The sequence below is a fragment of the Mercurialis annua genome, linkage group LG3 (genome assembly GCF_937616625.2).
Source record: "Mercurialis annua linkage group LG3, ddMerAnnu1.2, whole genome shotgun sequence".
In the NCBI taxonomy this organism is placed as follows: domain Eukaryota; kingdom Viridiplantae; phylum Streptophyta; class Magnoliopsida; order Malpighiales; family Euphorbiaceae; genus Mercurialis; species Mercurialis annua.
The window spans coordinates 345,505-367,463 of record NC_065572.1 but is presented as its reverse complement, the minus strand read 5'-3'; the positions used below and the strand labels follow the sequence as shown (position 1 = coordinate 367,463).

The 21,959-nt window shown below is 35.3% G+C and overlaps 6 protein-coding genes and 1 non-coding gene across 11 annotated transcripts; 3 read left to right on the top strand and 4 right to left on the bottom strand.

The window, feature by feature from the left end:
• Positions 1 to 23: 23 nt before the first annotated feature.
• LOC126673314 (uncharacterized) lies at positions 24 to 2,056 on the bottom strand. The gene is made up of 6 exons (XM_050367406.2): positions 1,745 to 2,056; positions 1,269 to 1,527; positions 1,142 to 1,178; positions 838 to 943; positions 616 to 726; positions 24 to 399 (listed from the first exon to the last, which is right to left on the bottom strand). The coding sequence occupies exons 1-6, from the start codon at positions 1,838 to 1,840 to the stop codon at positions 283 to 285; spliced, it is 726 nt and encodes a 241-aa protein (XP_050223363.1). The 5' UTR covers positions 1,841 to 2,056; the 3' UTR covers positions 24 to 282.
• A 478-nt stretch (positions 2,057 to 2,534) lies between these two features.
• LOC126675956 (U6 spliceosomal RNA) lies at positions 2,535 to 2,633 on the bottom strand. The gene has a single exon (XR_007640137.1). It is a non-coding gene; the product is annotated as a U6 spliceosomal RNA (small nuclear RNA).
• A 1,948-nt stretch (positions 2,634 to 4,581) lies between these two features.
• Positions 4,582 to 8,274, top strand: LOC126675435 (probable beta-1,4-xylosyltransferase IRX10). Of its 3 annotated transcripts, XM_050370075.2 has the most exons (5): positions 4,582 to 4,881; positions 6,440 to 6,573; positions 6,806 to 7,194; positions 7,280 to 7,521; positions 7,597 to 8,274. In XM_050370075.2, the coding sequence occupies exons 2-5, from the start codon at positions 6,477 to 6,479 to the stop codon at positions 8,108 to 8,110; spliced, it is 1,242 nt and encodes a 413-aa protein (XP_050226032.1). In that variant the 5' UTR covers positions 4,582 to 4,881; positions 6,440 to 6,476; the 3' UTR covers positions 8,111 to 8,274. The 3 variants fall into 3 exon arrangements, with proteins under 3 accessions (XP_050226032.1, XP_050226033.1, XP_055961232.1); XM_050370076.2 differs by lacking the exon at positions 6,440 to 6,573 and having other exon boundaries at positions 4,585 to 4,881; XM_056105257.1 differs by lacking the exon at positions 4,582 to 4,881 and having other exon boundaries at positions 5,964 to 6,573.
• A 1,331-nt stretch (positions 8,275 to 9,605) lies between these two features.
• Positions 9,606 to 12,308, top strand: LOC126673747 (uncharacterized). The gene is made up of 6 exons (XM_050367999.2): positions 9,606 to 9,925; positions 10,367 to 10,538; positions 10,752 to 11,102; positions 11,261 to 11,449; positions 11,537 to 11,719; positions 11,843 to 12,308. The coding sequence occupies exons 1-6, from the start codon at positions 9,759 to 9,761 to the stop codon at positions 12,086 to 12,088; spliced, it is 1,308 nt and encodes a 435-aa protein (XP_050223956.1). The 5' UTR covers positions 9,606 to 9,758; the 3' UTR covers positions 12,089 to 12,308.
• A 401-nt stretch (positions 12,309 to 12,709) lies between these two features.
• LOC126673748 (peptidyl-prolyl cis-trans isomerase FKBP19, chloroplastic) lies at positions 12,710 to 15,358 on the top strand. Of its 3 annotated transcripts, none has more exons than XM_050368001.2 (11): positions 12,720 to 12,880; positions 12,956 to 13,022; positions 13,129 to 13,269; positions 13,442 to 13,527; positions 13,604 to 13,654; positions 13,771 to 13,851; positions 13,941 to 13,985; positions 14,381 to 14,436; positions 14,560 to 14,635; positions 14,716 to 14,849; positions 14,965 to 15,358. In XM_050368001.2, the coding sequence occupies exons 1-10, from the start codon at positions 12,815 to 12,817 to the stop codon at positions 14,809 to 14,811; spliced, it is 765 nt and encodes a 254-aa protein (XP_050223958.1). In that variant the 5' UTR covers positions 12,720 to 12,814; the 3' UTR covers positions 14,812 to 14,849; positions 14,965 to 15,358. The 3 variants fall into 3 exon arrangements, with proteins under 3 accessions (XP_050223959.1, XP_050223958.1, XP_050223957.1); XM_050368000.2 differs by having other exon boundaries at positions 12,722 to 12,880; positions 15,018 to 15,358; XM_050368002.2 differs by lacking the exons at positions 14,716 to 14,849; positions 14,965 to 15,358 and having other exon boundaries at positions 12,710 to 12,880; positions 14,552 to 14,641.
• Positions 15,359 to 15,723: 365 nt separating this feature from the next.
• Positions 15,724 to 18,473, bottom strand: LOC126673746 (sterol 14-demethylase). Its single transcript, XM_050367998.1, has 3 exons — positions 18,126 to 18,473; positions 17,469 to 17,961; positions 15,724 to 16,878 (listed from the first exon to the last, which is right to left on the bottom strand). Exons 2-3 carry the CDS (start codon positions 17,946 to 17,948, stop codon positions 15,880 to 15,882), a joined length of 1,479 nt encoding a protein of 492 aa, XP_050223955.1. The 5' UTR covers positions 17,949 to 17,961; positions 18,126 to 18,473; the 3' UTR covers positions 15,724 to 15,879.
• Positions 18,474 to 18,568: 95 nt separating this feature from the next.
• On the bottom strand, positions 18,569 to 21,391 carry LOC126673749 (mediator-associated protein 2). The gene is made up of 5 exons (XM_050368003.2): positions 21,097 to 21,391; positions 20,313 to 20,457; positions 20,129 to 20,207; positions 19,921 to 20,004; positions 18,569 to 19,048 (listed from the first exon to the last, which is right to left on the bottom strand). Exons 2-5 carry the CDS (start codon positions 20,445 to 20,447, stop codon positions 18,735 to 18,737), a joined length of 612 nt encoding a protein of 203 aa, XP_050223960.1. The 5' UTR covers positions 20,448 to 20,457; positions 21,097 to 21,391; the 3' UTR covers positions 18,569 to 18,734.
• Positions 21,392 to 21,959: the final 568 nt, after the last annotated feature.

Below are 21,959 nucleotides of genomic sequence, written 5' to 3'. Positions count from 1 at the left end.
GAATCACAGCATAATAATAAAGATTAACGTCAAAAGAACAATTCTCATTTCCCCATGTGGTTTAATATGGGTAGTAGAAGATTAAGCCAGAAAATACATTAAAGTCATCACTACTACAGGCGCCTTTGGTCCTGGTCTGGGTTGAAAGACTACAAACCCTTGACAAGGCTAAAGGAAGAAGAAAATGCAGGTACAAGATATCTTTGCTCTAACGTCTGACTTCTGAAGCTGGCTTATGGTTGGACATGTAATTTCCTCTTTCCAAAATGCAAGTCCAACTAGTTAGCTGTCCTGTATCGGGACTAATGGTAGTTTGCCTCCAAATACGTCTGGGAGTTGGCTCTCGTCAATGTCCACAAGCAGTGTGGACATCAATTTTTTGTTCTCCACAAATACTATCTGCAACCAAACACATTCTTGTTAAACTGCTATGCCAAGATGCTAGCTCAGGGCAGTCTTAACTCTAAATTGATGTTCTCAAACTATCTCCACCATACCATTTAAGAATTAAGGTAGATGTTGCACGGAACTTATCAAATTCTATGTTTCGTTATTCCATTTTCATCGCGGAAGATACTTTTAGCTATCAATGAAGGGGTGAATATCATATCATACCTTCTTTTTGGTTTTGCTATCAATGAAGGGGTAGATAACCTTCCATGCAGTCATAAATATGTAAGGGCAATGGACTATGAACAATTTAGCTAATCTCTCCGGATAACAGTCCTGCCACCAAAACATCCACATTCCGTTATCGCTCAGAATGGAATTACTAGCATAATTGTTAAGATGAATATTCAGAAGAACAAAATTCTAAAAAGTCTTAAGCAGTAAAACCTGCAGAATGGATAATGCTGCTAGATATCCACGAATATCACTGTGCGTATATCCCCAACCTTCAAGATCAGCGATGGCCACAAATTTTTCTTGTCCAGTCGGCATTCTACAACAGGAGCAAGAGGCTACATAAGCTTGATTTATCAGTCAACTCAAAAGAATATTTGACTGTATAAGAATCGATTACGATCCATCAAGTTTATGAGAGGATTGAGAAGGAATTTTGAGGTCTAATTGCATTATAGAATGTGTTAAACAGGACATTTTCTTAGATATATACATAAAGATACAGAGGATGTGTTACCTGGCGCATATTCTTTCAAGAGAGAAGGCTACAAATCCTGCAAGGAGAAAAACAACAGATCAGGATGGTTTCATATTTTGGCCTTCAATGGGGAAACATAATTTTAGAAAGATGTCACAATAGTTACTCTTGAACTCCTCCAAGTGTCCTTTGCAAGGCTTATGCCTGGCACCAAAAACAACCACAATGGGATGGTTGGTCTTATCAAGACCTTGCATAAACAACTTGTTTTGGGCAATGTCGTTTGCAATCTCTGATGGAGATATAGAGCCATTAGGGATTAATGATCGCTTCCAGCTCAGGTACTTGAGGAACATGGTTGAAGCTTTCTCAATGTCATGCTCACGAGCTCGCAAAAATCGCCGGATCATCAAATCATCTACTTCCTGAAATTTCCAATGAAAGGGTAATCAAATACAAACATTTTCTAGTTTCATGTTTCAGGCCACACAAAGTATCAAAATAGGAGACGTGATCTCTCAAGAAAGTAAAATCCGATAGGCAATCTAAACTGCTTGGTTTACAAATTAAGAATCAGGAATTGAAGAGGAATTGAGTTCATGATTTGGCATAAGACGCATAGTGAAGAGAAAAGGAAAAAACCTTTGCAGAGGGATCTTCTCTTTGGACATGGGCTCTCATAATACGGACTTTTCGCTGCTCTACCTCGTCGATTTGTTCGCCATGTGCCGTTTCCATTTGTTTCTATAAATCCCAGGAAGGATCTCTCTTTTGTTTTTTCAACTTGTTTCCTTTTTTTTTTGTTTTTATAGAGAATTGGTAGTACTTAGTTATGTATGAGCTGTTTGTGTTAGTTAGAAGTAAGAGGGCGACTCACGACTCTTTCCGTTAGTCAAGCTTCCCCCATGCAATTGTCTCATACACTACGCCTGGCTATGTGCCAATGTCAACATGATTAAATCAAGATTAAATATGTATACGTGGATGGCTAATGGACACACCATTGTTTATAAAGAAAGGAAAGAAATCATAAATATAGAGATAAAGACGTTTGATCAAATTCATATATGTGGCATCTTCTTCTCTCCTCTCAATAAATGTTGGTTTGGTGGATCATGTAATACATACCACTATTTTTTCCGTATCATTAATCATCCATTTTTCCTGAGGATATGTTTGTCAAAATCTTCAAATACATCCTTTCATCAAATAATTTTTGCACTCCTAGATTCTAATTTTTTTTTTGATCGAGTTAGAATCTAATGAGCGAGTGAATAGTAGTAAGATTTTTAATATTTTAAATAGCCTTACACAACCAGCCTTATTGAGATTTAAAATTAATATTTCAAAAATGCATTAAAGAGTTTTAACCATTTGAATTAGATTTCAATCATTTTGTATTTTTCCATTTTAACCATTTGAATTAGATTTCAATCATTTTGTATTTTTCCATCTATATGTGCATCTTTATGCTGGGCCATGCTAATCTTTTCTGTATTGTTTCAATTTGATCGGATGTCCCAAAAGGGACCCTAAATTCTAACTTCGTAAAGTCCAACTCTTAAAATTAGAAAGTTGTTGTAACTTGGCCCTTTATTTAATGAAAATATAAATGGGATAGGGATAGGGATAGGGACTATTTTACGCGGACTTTATAAATTCTAGAGTCGGTTGCACGAAACTAAAATTTATAATATATCTGCACTATATATTATAGTGCGGATAGTAGAACGAACAAACATATTTATGTTATTGTCTTTTTTTATTTTATAAAATATAATTATTTTTTAGGGGTAATAAATTCTCGAGGTTACTGAATTTAGTCCGAGATGCAAATTGATGACTCGACTTTCATTCATTACAAAATAGTTACTGTACGATAAAAAGCTAACTTCCGACATTTTACAAATGAATTCTGCCCAATAGAAAGGCTGACTTTTGGTGATTTTTAAATGACTTGCGAAATGATACTGTGAAAGAGGCAGGGGTGGCTCGGACTCCGGCTGCCACATTGGAAAAAATTAGCCAAAATTCATTTAGCAACCGTCGGAAGGCTTTTTATTGTACGGTAACCATTTTATAATGAGTTAAAGTTGGGTCACCAAATTGCAACATGGTCAAAATTCAGTAACCCCTAAAATCTATTATCTTACAATTAAAGATTATTAAGATAATTATTAAAGTTAGAATACGAACTAAAATAAACTACTGTGTTAAAATAATTATTAAAATCAAAGTACTAACTAAAATAAACTATTATGATAAGATAATTGTGTAGAGTACTAGATAAAATAAACTAATGACGCGTTTTTAACCTATTTTGGCATATTTTTTGACTTTTTTGGTATGCCATGTGTCTTATTTAGTGGTCAGGTAGAAAATATAAACTTTCTCTTTGTATTGTCATAAATGTAAAAATAAAGCAATTGTATTTGAGTAGAGTGTTATTTAAATACAAATATTTTTGTGATTTTTTTATAAAATTGGATACAATTGAAATCTAAAGATGTACATTTGGGTACAATTGACGATTTTAAAACGTTAGGGAAAATTGAAAAGGGACTGAAAGATCGAGATTTTTTTATGATATTAAACCTTAGTAATATGTATTGATTTTTTTTGAACTTTATTCATTTTACGAGAATTGAATGAAAAATATAAGAGAAATCAAGAAATCAAATAGTAGTAGATACAGAATAATTATATAACGTAACGGTTGCGCCACGTCATTCGTGAAACAAACCAATGAGGCGTTAGCCATGTGCAATGTTTAATGATAAAAAAAATAAAAAATAAATAAATATTCTCTATCGAAAATGTTTATTGGCTTGTTGTAAAAATGACGTGACATATCCGTTGTGTGGGATAAACACTTGTAAATAGTACATGATTTATCTACTATTAATATCAAACCTACTATGACATCTAAAATGATCAACCAAAACGATTTACCATCTTATTAATGATTAATAAACTAATTAATTTTATTTTGACAATTAATTTTATTTTGACAATTATTTTACACTTTTGGTCAGGGTATATACACTTTAAGATAAAAAAACAATTACCATGTACTTATATGTCCTTAAATCCTTATAAAAGATAACTTATCTTTAAATTTTAAATCAATATAATCGACCCTTCAATTTATAAAATTAATGCAAATAACAATTTAATGTTTATATGTCTTTTTGAAGAGAAAGAGATGATTGCAGTCATGTAATATGTTTGATATTTTTGAAATAACTAGTATATTTTGCGGATAATTGATTCTGACCATCACTATATTTTTAAAAAAATTCATTTCAGTCACTGAAAAATTATTCTTTTCATTTCGATCATTAAACTTTAATCTTTTTTCACCAGGAGGTATTCTGGCCTCTTTTTGCAAACGTGGCTCTCTTTTATCATCAGAACTTTTCATGTCATTTATTTTTGACAGATCAGCAAACCATGTCAGCCTAATATTTTATTGAATTTTTTTCACCGTGTCCACTCACTGACTATTAACCCTTCTTCCACAAAATAATGGGTTATTTTTTTTTTTGACATTTAATCTTCTTCCTTTCCTCATCTTGTTAACCCTAATATAGTTCCTTCTTCACTTCAAACTAGCGAGCAGTAGCAGTGAAGTGAATGTGACGATTTGCTGTCACCAAATGGCGCGAGGTCATCGTCTACCATTGAAGAAAAGGAAGATTTGCGACATTGAAATCCTAATTGAAGCCATGGTTTTCGCTGGCTCCATCGTGTTAGTGGAATAAGAGGCCCCAAATATTGTAAGTTATTGCTAATTTTAGGGTTTATAAACCTGTTACAGTCAATTCTCTGATAATTAATAGACATGGTGGATCAAAAATTTATTAATTATTAGAATTATTAATTTATTGAATTTGTATAAAAAAATTATAAAAGACATTTTAAAGCATCTATATTAATAGACCTAATATTAATATTATATTATAAAAAAACTAACTAAATATACTTTACAATCACTCAATTTAAAAGAAATAATTTTATATTCAATTTAAAAAGTATCATTTGATATCAAATCAAAAAATAATTATTAAGAAGCTGTATTCATAAAATAAAATAATTATTAATATTTTTTATACTAGAGATACTTTACTTACTTTAATTTGTTTATCTAATAACTTCTTTTAAAATTTCTCAAAAGAATAAGAAAGTCATAATTTGATGGTATTTTAACTTCCACTTTATGAATTAAGGTTAGTATTGCCTCAAATAAATCATCAATTTTTATATATTTCTTTTAAAAAATCTCTCTAATAATTAATATTCATGTAGAATATATTTAAAATTTTATTAATTATCCGACGTGGAACGAAGTTGGTTCTCTCAATTTTCTATTAATTATTAGAATTATTAATTTATAGAATATTAACTATTAAAAGGTCGACTGTATTAGTTTTTGTTGTAAATTAGGGCTAAGTTAAAAATTAGGAAGGTTATTAAGGAGATTAAAGAAGAATTATAAATGTTTCATCATCTTGGTTTTTGTTTTTGAAAATTAGGGTTCTTATTTTTTACCAGAAGAAGAGAATTGGGGAACAAATTTTCCCGTTATTCAACTTTGAACAGTGGGACACGGTGGAATTAAATATTAGGCTGACATGATTTGTTGATCTGTCAAAAATAAATGATATGGAAAATTCTGATGATAAATGAGAGTCACGTTTGCAAAAAGAGGCATAATACCTCCCGATGAAAAAAAATTGAAGTTTAATGATTGAAATGAAAATAAAAATTCTTCAATGACTGAAATGAAATTCTCTGAAAATATAGTGATGGTCAGGATCAATCACCCTATATTTTGCATTTTAGAATAACCATTTTCAATGGAATTAAAATTAGACTATCGAATGAGGTGGCGTCATTTGAAATGTATAAGGTTTATTCATTACAAAATTATGAAGGTGGAAAAAGTGTACTTTGTAGTTTTGTACCATATAAAAAGAGGTGAAAGAGAGCGAAATTTTGTAATGTGGTTAGTTTAGTAAGGAACAAGAAAGAAAGAAAATGATGAGATGGACATTTTATCAGACTGGCAAAACAAACACACCTTTCAATTAATCCATACACTTCAATTTTTGCAAATTGAAGCTGTGTTTTGGAATATTTTGCAAATTTCACGTAATGAATAAATAAACAATGCAACTGTCTTCTTCTCTGTTTCTTGAAGCAAATACTTCACTGCAAATCCTCCATTTTCATTTTCTAAGCTAACTCCTCAACTACTATTTTTACGACATCCCACCCATACCTCTCCTTCTCTTGTTAAATACTTTTATCTTGTCATTGCTCTTTTCTGTTCAGAATTCTGGTTTTATGCAGCCATTCCCTAATTAACCCAATGCCAATGTCTGCTTGGATTTTCACTTTGCTACTTGTATGTGGCTTCATTAGTAGTGCTTTTGCTGATAAAAGAGCACGCACAGAGAGGATTTCAGGTCACATTCTTTTACTTTTTTTATTTGCTTTCTCTCCAAACAATACAGGCACCTAATACTACTTCTTTGAATATATTATAGTAGCTAAATCTTATTTTAATAAATTGGCATAGATATTCTTGGCAGGATTGTTGCATGGAACTATTACAATCATTATGGGATTAGCCTAATTGGTAGTGAGCAATATGAGTTTGTATTTTCTGATTCTGAGAGATGAATTTCATCAATTCAGGAAGTGCTGGTGATGTGTTGGAAGATGATCCGGTTGGACGGTTGAAAGTGTATGTGTATGAGCTGCCAAGCAAATACAACAAGAAAATCCTGCAGAAGGATCCCAGATGTTTGACCCATATGTTTGCTGCCGAGATCTATATGCACAGGTTCCTTTTATCCAGCCCTGTTAGGACCCTTAATCCTGATGAAGCTGATTGGTTTTATACCCCAATCTACACCACTTGTGACCTCACACCTACTGGCCTGCCATTGCCCTTCAAATCTCCACGTATGATGAGAAGTGCCATCCAACTTATTTCTACCAGTTGGCCCTATTGGAATCGCACAGAAGGCCAGGATCATTTCTTTGTTGTGCCCCATGACTTTGGGGCCTGCTTCCATTATCAGGTACATAATATGCATAGCTAACTTATAAGTCATCCGAATGCACAGCTTAGCAACAGTTTTTTCTCAGGTTATTTTGTGAATGTAGGAAGAGAAAGCTATTGAACGGGGGATTTTCCCATTACTCCGTCGTTCTACTTTAGTACAAACGTTTGGACAACGGAATCATGTATGCTTGAAACAAGGTTCCATTACAATTCCTCCATTTGCTCCTCCACAAAAGATGCAAGCCCGACAGATACCTCCAGAAACTCCGCGATCCATCTTTGTCTATTTCCGAGGCTTGTTTTATGATGTAAATAATGATCCTGAAGGTGGTTACTATGCGAGGTATGTTAATATATTCGAATTGGGTAGCTTTTGTGAGAATTTATTTCTTATTAGTTTTGTTTGATTGAACGACAGAGGAGCGAGAGCCGCTGTTTGGGAGAATTTCAAGAACAATCCTCTATTTGACATCTCAACAGAACATCCAACAACCTATTATGAAGACATGCAGCGAGCTATATTCTGCTTGTGCCCTCTCGGTTGGGCTCCGTGGAGTCCGAGGTTAGTTGAAGCTGTGGTGTTCGGGTGCATTCCTGTCATCATAGCCGATGACATTGTGTTACCCTTTGCGGATGCTATACCATGGGAGGAAATCGGAGTGTTTGTAGCGGAGGAAGATGTTCCTAATTTGGACACTATTCTAACATCTATACCAACAGAAGTAATACTAAGGAAGCAGAGGCTTCTCGCAAATCCTTCGATGAAAAGAGCAATGCTGTTCCCTCAGCCTGCGCAATCTGGCGATGCATTTCACCAAATCCTGAACGGGTTAGCTCGCAAATTGCCGCATGGCAGGAGTATTTATGTTAAGGGTGGTGATAAGGTTTTGAATTGGACAGCTGGGCCAGTAGGGGACCTGAAACCTTGGTGAGTGAAGGTGATGTGTTTCCGAAATGAAACTCTTGCGATACCAAAAAGAAAAAGGAAATTTTGTTTCTTGTAGAGATGATATATTTTGTACATTTGAACAGTGCTTTGTATACATCATGTTTTGGGAGCATTTGTGATGTCAATTTCAGCGTAGATTCACTTTCACATCTTGTTGGTTTCTCTTACTCATACAAATAGATATAAAACCAATTTATAAGTCTTTCAGCTAAAAACAAAAGTCTTAACTTAACTCTTAATTATTGGGTTAAAGCTACATTTGCAAAAATGAAGATGACAGCCAAATTTCCATTATTGTGAGATTGAGCTTACAAGTTATAACAAACATACACAAGTATTTCTGTAATACCATTATTGGCCTTAAAAATCCATCCACCTAAATGTATATGCTGCTATAACCATCTCACCTAACAATTTAAATATTTTATTCTAACAAACCTATTTTATTTCTATTTCATACTCACCAATTTTTTTTAATGATAATAATTTTTTATATCATTATTAAATAGATGTAGTAATATTAAATTTTCCACTTGCTTTGGTTTTTTGTTTAATTATTACAATTAGGAATGTCAAATTAGACGATGACACGTAATTCGATTTGCCTGATACAGAAAAATAACGAGTTGAGATTGAAGTTAAATGTGTCCGAGTCATAAGCTATTTAGTTTAAAACATATTTTAACATTCATGACACTATTCAAAACATGATGTGCCTTCTTTAAAAAAAAAACATGACGCGCCCGATTGGTATGAAAATTGATTCATTTATTATACGACCTAAAATATATTTATATTGTGTCATATTGTGTCTATCCGATAAAACACGTTATCAATAAATATACTAAATGTATCATATTTATGTTATTCATATTCAATTTATTTTAGTAATTGAATTGTGTTGTATTGGCAATGATATACATTCAACTCATTTAAATAAAAAAATTACGTACGCATCGCTATATTGATGGAATTTATATTTAACTCTTATAATAAACAAATTAAGTAAATTGTATTGTTGTAATTTATAATCGACTGTCTAAATTAAACAAATTACATAAATTACTACTACGTTTATTTGATTTTTGTATTGCATCTATATAGGGGAAGTTCTTATCTAGACCCGGTCTATAAAAAACTCATGGACCTATATTGGATAGGCGTATGGAAAATTCATGAACCGGATTTAGGTAAGAATTTCACTTCATATATACGATTATTAAAACAGTTTTGCTTGTATTAACCCTAGGAAAATTCTTACCTAATTCCGGTCCATGAATTTTCCATGCACCTATCCAATGAGGTGTTAGAAAATCTAATACAATTTTTTCTCTCTTCTCATTATTTTCTCTTTCTTCTCATTTGTCTAACACCTCATTGGATAGGTCCATGAATTTTTTATGGACCGGATCTAGGTAAGAACTTCCCTTAACCCTAATACAATCATAAATTAGTGAACTGATAGGAGACAAGATGACCCTTCAAGGCTCCGACCCCTTTACTTAATTAAAAATCATAGATTGTAACGTAAATAGAGGAGAAAACCCCACCCCTGCTCTTGGGTCTTCTTTCACCAACTCAACAGACTCTTTGTATTGGTGTTTATTTGTTGATCCAGATCATCACCAACCATGGCTACCATTTCCAAGCTCTCAAATCCAGGCCCTGCTGCTACCTCCGCCGCCTTCAACTCCAGATCTTCTGCCGCTCCTCTTTCTTTCGTCGCTTTCCAAACTAAAGATGCTCGTCTCTCCAAGCTCTCCCTTCGAAACATCCACCCTTTCCGGGGATCCTTGATGTATGTATTTCTCTAATCTCTTTTTTTTTTGATAATAGAAAGAATAAGAAAAAAAATATATTTGCCTGATCTCTTATACAGCCTTAGATTAGAGTTTGGTTCACTTTAACATATATATCTTCAACTTTGTTTATTTAGATATTTTTCTGCTGATCCAACTTCTTAGATTATTTTTTTCTGCTTTTTTTTTTGTATCCAAGCTTCTTTTACACCCATGCCACATGTTGTCTTTCATAATAAATTTACATCGACCTTTATTTCTTCATTATTAGCTTCCTCATACAATCCAATGCATATTCCAAACGAAATACTTTTGACTTTTTTATTATATGATTTGACTGCGTTGCATTCGATACGTTTTGATTCCAATGAGAAGGGATCAATTGGATAATCTGCTTCCTGCTCAATACATTTTAATGGGCATCTTTGTTACACTTACAGTGTCAGATGCTCACAATCCACCGGAAATGGTAGTCCAACAAAGAGAACCACTCTTCACGATCTCTATGAGAAAGAGGGACAGAGTCCATGGTATGATAACCTTTGCCGTCCCGTCACCGATCTCATTCCTCTCATCGAGAGTGGTGTCAGAGGTGTAACTAGCAACCCAGCGGTAATTTCTTCCCCTTTCTTGTCTGTACAAAATCTGATTCTCAATGAGTTAAGTTCAAGAAATTCCTCTAAGTAACAGAGGATACAAAAAGATTGAATTTGGGTGGTTACAGTTTAACTTAGACTTGGTGTTTATTCAACCTTTTCTGGTGCTGTTTGTTTTCTTTTTTTTCTTTGTCAGTTTTTCATCTAGCTAGCTTTTTATTGGTTGCAGATTTTCCAGAAAGCAATATCATCCTCCAATGCTTACAATGATCAATTTAGAGAACTAGTGCAATCTGGAAAAGACATTGAAAGTGCCTACTGGGAACTTGTGGTGAAGGACATTCAAGATGCATGCAAACTGTTTGAGTCAATCTATGATCAAACAGATGCTGCTGATGGTTATGTTTCTGTTGAAGTTTCTCCCAGACTTGCTGATGATACCCAAGGGACTATTGAGGCTGCCAAATGGCTTCATAAGGTGGTTGATCGTTGCAATGTGTACATCAAGATTCCTGCCACAGCCCCATGCATTCCCTCAATCAAGGAAGTTATTGCAAATGGCATTAGTGTCAATGTCACTGTAAGTTCATCGTGTGCTTCCTTTCATGGCTTATTCATTGTTGTTCTTCCTGTTACAAGAAAATAGTGACCTGAATGTGCTGGCTTTTTTTTTCTTTTGTATTAAAATTTCCGTAATGCAACAACTGACGGTCGGTTCTCATTTATTCTTGGCCACAGCTTATATTCTCTCTTTCTAGATATGAGGCAGTCATTGATGCCTACTTGGACGGCCTTGAGGCTTCTGGCCTTAGTGATCTCTCCAGAGTTACTAGTGTTGCTTCCTTCTTTGTCAGCAGGGTAGACACTCTCATTGACAAAATGCTAGAAAAGATTGGAACTCCAGAAGCCCTTGATCTTCGAGGGAAGGTAAGTAAATTTGTATATTTTTTTCCTTGTAATTTGATGTAACCTGTAGCATGCAACATTAACATTAGTGCATCGTGTTTGTTTTAGGCTGCTGTTGCTCAAGCAGCCCTGGCATTCCAGCTGTACCAGAAGAAATTTTCTGGTCCTAGATGGGAAGCATTGGCGAAAAAAGGAGCTAAAAAGCAGAGGTTGCTTTGGGCTTCAACGAGCGTCAAGAACCCTGCCTATTCTGATACTCTATATGTTGCTCCTCTTATCGGACCTGACACGGTGAGCCGTCTTTTCGGGAATTATGTCCGTTGAGCTTGAAGTGCATAGCTATTTGATAAACTTGAAGCTAATGTATCACAGCTAGTAGCTCTGATTTTGACATGCGATGCTTTCCATATGCAGGTATCGACAATGCCTGACCAAGCTCTCCAGGCATTTATTGATCATGGAAGTGTTGGAAGGACAATTGATGCGAATGTATCTGAAGCTGAAGGAATATACAGTGCTCTTGAGAAACTGGGAATTGATTGGGGTTTTGTGGGCAATCAGCTTGAAGATGAGGGGGTTGATTCTTTCAAGAAGAGCTTTGACAGTTTGCTGGATACCCTACAAGAGAAGGCAAACTCTCTGAAACTTGTTAGCCTTTAAACCATATGTATCGTTCTTTTTAATAATTTGATTAGTACTGCGATGAGCAAATAAAAGGGGTCCGGAGTCCCGCTGTAAAAGAAAAGCTAGCAGGTGAGTGTGATATGTAAGACAAATTATGTACCATCTTTTTCATTGTAATATGAGAGATACTATTGTATTGTGTCTGTATGCATGTTTGTGGACTTCCGCATAAAATAGTAATGTAATGTTTGATCAATGAGATACCGAAAGAGGAATTGGGCGCCGCTGGAGGGTTGGTGTATTGTAGATGTTGCTAGGGTGGATGTGTATTGATGAAAGCACATCAATCTTTCCTGCTCTGCCCATCTATGTATATATATATATATATATATATATACATTATTCTCTGGTTAATTTAACTTCAACCTAATTGCTTGGTAAGCTATGATGTAATATGCCAACGCGTTTACGATGCAGGTCAAGATTTGAGTGAGTGAGGATGAAAAAAGATCAGCCCGTAGTAAGAATGAAAAAGAGTTGAAAGTTTAAAAATTTAACATAAATTCGAGTGTGGGTTAATAATAATCTCCATCCAGCATATAAATTTATATTTACCATCTTTGATAATTTTTGTAGGAAGATACTGCATTTTTCTCCTTTTCTGGTAATATAATTAAAAATTAAGAGGTGGAAAACCCAGCAGGAAAAAGCTATAAGAAAGGTGAGGCGGTTATCCTCCCTCCCGCGTTCTAAAATTACAGAATGGCTTTAATTACTACACCTATCGGAATTCCCCTGCTGCATCCCTCCACTTCGACCGCCGCCTTTGTACGCTCTTCTTGTTTCCCCTTTAATTTATTTCCTTTTCTTGAAAATAAAATTGAAGGTAAATATATGTTCCAGGGATGGCGCAGAAGAGCAATTGCTGCCCATCATCAGTCCGATGAGCTCTCCCCATCCACTTTATCCGGTTAGATGCACAATTTCATTCAAATTCCGTTCTTACTTCCTTTTCATATGCACATGTATGAAATTTTCAGATTCAAGAAATCACTGATTTTGGTGATTCATTGTAGTTCAAACAAGCAGCAATACTCTCCGGAGGACAAGAAGAGAATTAGTATTATTATCCGTAGGAATAATCAGCGGAGGAGCGGCTTCTTCTTCTTTGTTGAATGACGGAGGAGGAGTAGCTGAGGCAGCTGAATTTGCTGACAGTATGTCATCATATTTTTTTTACATTCCATACCTATTAATATGTATATGACTAATCCGACTGCATAGCTAACTTTCATTTTGCGTCAACTGCTCTCTCTGTCTTTTCTTATTAGTGTGCAAAAATGTTATTAAAACATTTGTTTCTGTATCTGAATCTGCATCTGCATGCAGTGCCAGCAATCCGAGGGAAAGACTACGGCAAGTCAAAGATGAGCTATCCAGACTACACACAAACTCAATCAGGCTTTCAGTATAAGGTCATCATCTATTCTATTGATTTCTATACACTAAAAACTCCTTGTGAATGCTACTTTTATTTATAACAAATTGCAGGACCTGCGAGTAGGAGATGGCCCCCAACCTAAGAAGGGAGACACGGTTGTGGTAAGGGATTATTTTTCTTATTGTATTCTTATGTTTGGAATGTCAAGTTCGTTGTATTATGTGTAGTTGGTGAATAGTTGAGGAAATAATTTCTCAACTGCTATGATTGGTTACAGATTGATTGGGATGGTTATACCATAGGCTATTATGGTCGCATATTTGAAGCCAGAAACAAGACAAAGGGCGGATCCTTTGAGGTATGAAATGCTCCACACCTCTTCCTGAAGTGGAGGTGCTTGACTTGCTTCACCTTAATGTTATGTCACTTCCTCTTCTTTATATGCAGGGCAATGACAAGGAGTTTTTCAAATTCAAACTAGGTTCTGGAGAGGTGAGCTCGATTTCTTATTTGAATTGAATGATTTAATTTTATTTCCCTTGCTGCTCGAATAGAAGTAATTGTCTTTTTGTACCCCTGGTGCCTTAGTATGTTTTTTCTTGGCAACTTTTATCCTGGATTTTGAACTTAAATTTGTTTCTCAACTCACATATTTGATATTTGGGGTGTTACTACTTCGTAGTTAGTCTTTCTAGAGTCATACTTATATGTTAAGTTACGTTACGTTGTTTAAAATTGCGATGCAAATCCACAGATATTGATTATGTTAGACAATATTAATTGATATTTGATCATGTCAATATGTTTAGTAGTTCAGTAGCGTCCCTCATACCATGCTCAGAATAAAGGCATTTTAACAGGTTTTCCTGGCTCCTGGACTTTTTCAGGTAATACCAGCTTTTGAAGAAGCTGTTTCAGGCATGGCTTTGGGAGGGGTTAGAAGGTGCTGCATTTGGTTTCTTAACTACATAAATATTGTCATTTGAATCGTTTTACCCTTTTTCTTGAAGAGAACTTCACACAGTACACATGTTCTCAATTTCACGTATGCTTCACAGCCATGCAGGTTAATTGTTCCACCTGAACTGGGATATCCAGAGAATGACTTCAACAGGAGCGGTCCAAGACCAACAACATTTTCAGTAATAACCAAGTATTTTTTGTTGATGCATATGTTAAAGTTAATAGTTTCCAGAATGAGAGAAACTTATTGTACTGGCAGGGTCAAAGAGCCTTGGACTTTGTTTTGAAGAACCAGGGGCTGATAGACAAAACTCTACTGTTTGATATTGAGCTCCTCAAGATTGTACCACGTTGAGTTCAAATATTAATCGTCAATGTCTAGATACTGCACTGGTTGGTACCTTCCGAATTTAGGTTAAATTTATTCGATTTGATTTCTATTTCATTTTGAAAAGTAGGGAAGTACTCCCCATGTATAATTTGTATTTGTACAACCTTTGTTTTGCAGAGTATTACTAATTATACCTTTTCAAGGCTTTAATGAACTTTGTGATGGTATAGGGCTTGAAGGACCCTAATTTGCTGCTAGCCAATGTAACACTTGTTGGGAATGAGAATGAAGATTTACTGCATCAGATTATTGCATCATGTTTCTCTTTCAAGACTATTAACACTTGGCTTCCACCTGCCAAGCATTATGTGGATTTTCTGGAGCTTAAGTATGACTTCATGATTGTATTTTTGAGCAATGCATCATCTGTTTGTTGTCCAAAACAGAAGATACTGTCTAGTTTTTTAATATTTATTTTTCATGTTTCATTCTTTATTTTGTGAACTAAGATAATTGTTGAAAGAAAGAAGGAATACCATACAGCAGAAAGAAAAGGCGGCTTTTGTTTTCATTTATTATTGTATAATTTCTTCAAATCATTTCTTAAAATTACCCTCCAAAGATTCACGCTGGCAAGCAGCGGCGGAAACACTTTAAGCCTTCGAAAACTTTTGAAAGTTATTAAGAAAAGGAGATGGAATTTATAGTGAAACTGAGGCCAGATGAAAGTTAAACCCGGACTGCCGGAAAAATAAAATAAACTAGATGACCAGATTAAATTTAGTCCAAGCTGAAAGTAATTTTGGTTCCACTACGGCTAACAGGTAGGGAGGTGGTGAGATAAAAGACCATTTTGTTATGAATTAAAGAAAAGCGACTGGTTGAAAACGAAAAGGGAAACTGAGGGAATACCCACATCTTGGCTAAAAGGTAAAATGAAAACAAAATCCGAGGTTTTCCATATTAAGAATTCAAACAAAAGCAACATTCATAAACATAAACTTAACAAAACTAGAGAGCCAGTTAAGGAGTTAGAAACACAGGAAAAGTTGCAGGGAGTTTGTTGTTTAAAACCTGCAAAACACCTTCTTACTACTCAACTGAAAGCTCTCTGCGCTTGTAGCGAACCATCACCTTTCCTTTGACACCCACCACCATTGCATTCCAGTCAGTCTCAGGAAAAGGAGATACCAGCTCAAGTTCAAAATTCCTTAGCAAATGGCTCCATATAGCTTTTATCTGCAAATATGCAAAAGGCTCACCAATGCATCCATGCCGCCCCCCACCAAATGAAATATACGAAAAGGCCCCTGCTGCCTTATCTTCTTCTCTCCCTGGAGCAAATCTGTCAGGGTCGTATCTGTCTGGCTCCTTATATATATGAGGCAGCCTGTTTGCAAAAGCCGGTGATGTTGCAACAATGTGCCCCTTTGGGATGTCGTACTCTTTGCCATCTCGGGTTGTCACGCTAAAGTCGCTGTGAGAGCTACGTAGCAGCATTATCAGTGGAGGATGCAGCCTTAGAGCTTCCTTAATACACCGATACAGCACATCCATCTCAGATAGAATATCGTGATCAACCTTGTTTCCATGTTTTCTCATCAAGGTTTTCTGTTCCTCCACCGCAGCAGATAAGTACTCTCTGTAACGGAGAAGATAGGCCCCAGCCCAAGTAGAGGTGATGGAACTGGTGTGCTGCCCGGCAAAGAGAGCTGCAATGAGCAGACCTGTAACCTCAGATTCAGTTGTTGGGCGGCCATCTTTGTACTTTGATTCAATGAAGCTCTGCAACATGTCATTCTCTGTTTTGCCAGAATGTTTACGGGAAGCTATGATATTTCCAAAGATTTGTGAAAGCTTCTTGCGAGCTCTGTCACGGCGACGGTGGGCTGGAATAGGCAGGTATGGGAAGATAACACTGATGGGAAGCATCCCGTTGTCCAAATCATGGAACAGAGCAGACACGTCGTCAAAAAGCTTATCACGAACTTCTCGACCCAGCAGACATCTACTTGCTGTCAAAATAATCAGATGCTCAAGCTCATACTTTAAGTCTACTTCACCACTTTCTCCCCATTTTGAGAAATAATCCTGTCAGATTCCACAAGGCAGCATAAGAATTAGCGCGTGGAATTTCAGCATGTAAGCATGACAATCTAACAACTCTGTGAAGTTTGTTGTATCTGAATCAGCATCATCATAATCAAGCTGAATAAAGCTAGTTTACAGAGAATTTGATGATGAATGATAATTACGTAACAAGAAAGGTTAAATAAAGACAAATTACAAAAAAAAATTCCTTTTAGTTTACCTCTTGTTACTAATAAAACCATGGCAGGTTTAGAATAATTGGAACACTAAATCATGTCAAAAAGCAAATTCCTTTATTCTTATAATCAAGTTGGTTTAGAACCAAATAAAAGACGCATGCTTGAAATATGGATTAATTGAGAGTTATATTAACAAGTAATGTAAAACTCAAAGAGACTAAAGATGTTGGCACCTATCTATGCACTAAATTACAATAAATCGAAGGTTTCAAGTGAATTTCAGTAAAGACAGAACTCCAACAGCAGTATAAATGAGCGCATCTATGAAGGCAGTATTGAATTTAATGCAAGAAGCTTCAAAATATAAGCGAAACAATAGAATGCATGAGATGAGAAGAAAGGCAACAATACCTGAGCTTCCGTAACCATCTGATCCACATAGCCCTTGAGCTTATTAACACGAAGAGCCTCGGTAAAGAAGCGGAATTGCTCCTGACGAATGGAATAATCAACATCAAAGACAACACCAGGTCCAAAAGTAGGAACATTGAACTGATAGACCTCCTGCTGACTGAGATCAGCCTCGGGAGCCTTGAAAAAGTGCGAGGAAACCTCAGGGCCAACGAAGAAAGTGATCTTCCAATGAGCCAGGTTGACAGTGAAGACACTCCCCAGCTTTGGGTACTCCTCGCGGAGCATTATGATGGGACCTTTCAAGAAGCGGAAAAGGCCTCCCACGAGTGGCAAACCGCCCTTCAATAGCGGAGGAAGACGGTATTGTTTTTTAGATCTAGCAGGCGTGATAAGGAAGGTGGAGATGAGCTTGGCCACTAATAGGGTGGCCGCGAATAGTAAACTCATGTTTAGCAGAGCCTTGTCATCCCAATCCATGGTTGCGTACAGACTGTAAATGGAGGAGAAGGAAACAGAAATAGATGACGTCAAGCATAAAAATGGTAATTGAAAGGAATAAATCAATAATTTGGAAGCAAATAAGAGAAATTGGATGATTAGTGAAAAGAAAATAAAAAATAGTAAAGCGGAGAGATCGAGGAGAGGAGTACGCACCGGATGAATTGAAATGGAAAATGAAGAAGTTAATCTATACTACTATTACTATTACTATATATAAAAAGACGAGAGACTGAATCTGAACTGCTTTTCTGTTAGTGTCACTGTAGTAATAAAAAAAGGAAGGGCATTTGTGTCGTTTACCGGAAGGAGTCTGCTCTATCTTAGCTGTTAAATAGAAGAACAAGTAATGGCATGTGAGTGGGGACTGCCTGTTTGGTTTAAATAAGGATACCAATTTGTTTTGTTCGTTTTTGAATCCTTAAGATACGGACCACAACTCAACTGCTTTTGGACTCCATTTTTATCTCATACTGTTTGGAATTTCTATACAACCTCATCCCCCTCTGCTCATTTTCTTCCTCTCTCCCAATGCCTTGAAGATGCAGATTCATACAAACGCATAACTCTACAATAATAATGATAATAATAAAATACAATTCTGCATAAACTCACCTCTGCATCATATGCCGCTTAAATCAATTAAGGGACTACCAAAGATCATAATACAATTTTGTTACAACATTTATCCAATCACTTGTAAACAATTGGGGGACTCAACTAAATAGTTTTCATAACTCTCCTTTGATGCCTGAAACAGTACATTTACTTCGGGCTCCTTCCTGAATATAGAGTCGATCTATCTGTTGATGCACCATGTTCATGCTTCTGTCTTCTTTTCGCACTCGTTGGCTCTCCAAATTCAGACAGAGAACTTTTATGCCTGCTACTGTGTGTTGAGGCCGTACGTGCCCTTGATGAAGAACCTGGCTTGCTGGTCTGGGTTGGAGTTGCAGAATAGTAGGAAGATCCAGCAGACATCCCATGGAGTCGCTTTGATTTCTTTTCAGCTGCTTCCTTCTCAAGTTGTTTCGGATCAGGAAAATGAGCAAGAGAAACTCGCCTTGAAATATTCCCCACTGTAATTAGAGGCAGCTATGTCAAGACCACACAACTCAATTCAACTAAGTCTCAATCCCAATTTTATCGACATGTCAAAAACACACAAGTACAAAATATAATAGTAGTTGCACTGTTCAGTCAGCATCACACCATAGATTAACAATTATAACAACTCAAGTAATCCAAAACTCTATGAGTATTAACTTTCAAAATATGATTATGTCAAAGACTCAACACTAGTTGCCAGTCATTAAAATTAGCAGAGTCCCCATATCCTCAAAATGGTCTTTTAGATATAATCTATAAAGTCTTCGGTATCAGTGATATTACATTGTCAATTAAATTTCCCTACTGTTAACATATGTTGACCAATGAGGCCCGGAAAATTGAAACCACCAGTTAAATTCTCAACTGAAAACCAACGTCTAACAAAACCACCATCACATAATCTCCAAATCAGCCCTGCTCCTCCAAGAAGAAAAACACGAGGTGTTTTTAAATTTGTATGATGCTAATAATTGTCAATTTGTCAGCATCACGCCAAAAAGACTTCACCAAATAATTCAACTTATTTGATGAAGAACTGATCCTGAAGACTTCCCGTGATTAATCCATTTACATCGGTCAGCACTATGAATAACCATTTCATAAAATTCTATTTTCTAACGCATACGAATACGATCCTAGCTATTATGGCATACAAAGAGCACCCATCAAACATAATTTTCAAATGTATCTTGTGGAATTTGTTTCCCCAAGAGATTTGTCAAAAAAATCACACAGAATTCTCACGACAGAGAACAGAAAACAATTGAAATGCAAAGAAGTAAATAGAAAATGAGACACCAACTTTTGAGGAAACAAAAAACAAGAAGATAAATAGAAGTACCAAATTTTGTTTCTGATGCAGAGGAAAGGAAAACAGTTGCATCAGGATCTTGAGCAGCACAACTGACCACATCATATACTTTTCCTGATGCAATAACATAAATCACATTATTCAGAAACAACACAAAAACTGAACGGTCCACATAAATTAAAACGAGCTATTTTTTTTCACCAAAGAAATGAGATAATCAGGGAGGAGTTGTAATAACCTGAAGATCCCTCAAAGGACGCTAAGCATCCATCACTATGAAGATTAAGTGATAATTCTTTGCCATGGAGATCCGGAAGCTACAATACATGCAAACCAAAAAGGGATTAGGCAATAAATTCCAGAGGAAGTAATAATATTGAAAGGGAAGGAGAAAGGCGGCAGGAATCGACAAAGGAAGTTACTTCATTATGTCGCCATTGAATGAGCCAAAACTCAGTTGAGTCGGAGTCTGTTAAAGAAAGATCAAAAAGGGGCTCCCTAGAGTCTTCTTCAAATTCCGCTGTAGGCCAGTAAGCCACATCATCAACACCTTCCATTGCTCAGAAACTGTTATCCAACAAACAAACATAGTCAAAACATCAACAAAACTTCAGTGAGGCATTTAGACGAATGCCCTCTGAACACATGAGAGTTCCAACAACCTGTTCCATAGAAATGTCAATAACTGCTTACAATTTCCAGCAGATGAGAATAACAGGGCTGCACATGGCAGCATGGGGCGGATAAAGAGACTTAAGGGTACGCTTTGATTGGAAAGTGATCTGATTCTTTAATAATTAATTATTTTTAACTAAAAAGTCAAAATAAAAGACTACTAGCCGGTCAGCAAAACAGAAAATTTAATTTATGGATATTTATTTTCTGCTTCTTGGGGTATTAATTTGTTGATTTTTTTTGGGTCTCCTACAACGATTTATATATATTGATATGTTATGGAAGCCTTAAAAGTGGAATTGGAGCAAGCAATTATAATATCTGAATAAGCAAAATAAAATAACAATCTGCAATTTAACAATTTATTTAAGCAAGCTAATCAAAGTTTAATGTTTTTTTTATTACTCCATTTTTAAATCTTTATCAAAGAATTCCAACGCCCGAAATAAGAATTAATCAACAAATAATAACCAATTAATTAAAATTACTCAAGAACAAGATAGAATTATGATGAACAAAAGAGAGAATTACCCAAGAGATTGCAGCAGACGACGGAACAGAGCACAAAGCAGCAGCTGGGAGAGGAGCTGCTGGTGGCGTGGCGAGCTGGGTGAGGAGCTGCTGGTCTACGGCGGCGCTGATGGAATTTCTGGCGGCAGCGCTGAGGAGCTTCTGGCGAACCGCTGTGGTTAGGAAGGTGGAGATTAAAATGGTAGTCGTGAAGGGAATTAATGAAAAGGTATAAAATAAGAGATTAGGGTTTGTTGGGTAAAGAAACAAAAAGGAAGAAGAAGAAGAATGAACTTTTTAATTGCGCAAAAGGTAAAAAAAACATCATACTTTTTTGGTTTTGTACAAAATAACTTTCTAATTTCACAATTATTCACAAATTTTACTTATTTATTTATTTTTGATTATAATAAATTTTATAAAAATATATATTAGCTTAATACTAAATAATTTTTCATTCGGATTCAATAAAAATATTTCATTCAAATTAGTATATTATTAAATTATAGGATTCGTTATTTAAAAAATTCTGTTAATTTTAATATTAATGTAATATTTTAATTTCGTCAAATTTCATTAGTAGTTTCGAATATGAATAATTAGAATTTTGTTATTAATAATGAAAAATAAATTATAATAAATAATTTTATAGGTCAGTGGAATCTTTATGCTCAAATTCCCGATTTAAGTAATCATTTATTTGGTACCTTCAACATTTATTCAAGTTATCATATATTGTTTTTAATTATTTATTAGCTTTGTAAGATTTAATACTTTTTTTATTTTATTATTGCGAAAATCAATGATAACATTTTAATTAGATGACTTCTAGTTCTTATTGTATTTAAATTTAGGCAAAAGGTACAAAAAAACCCTCATGGTTT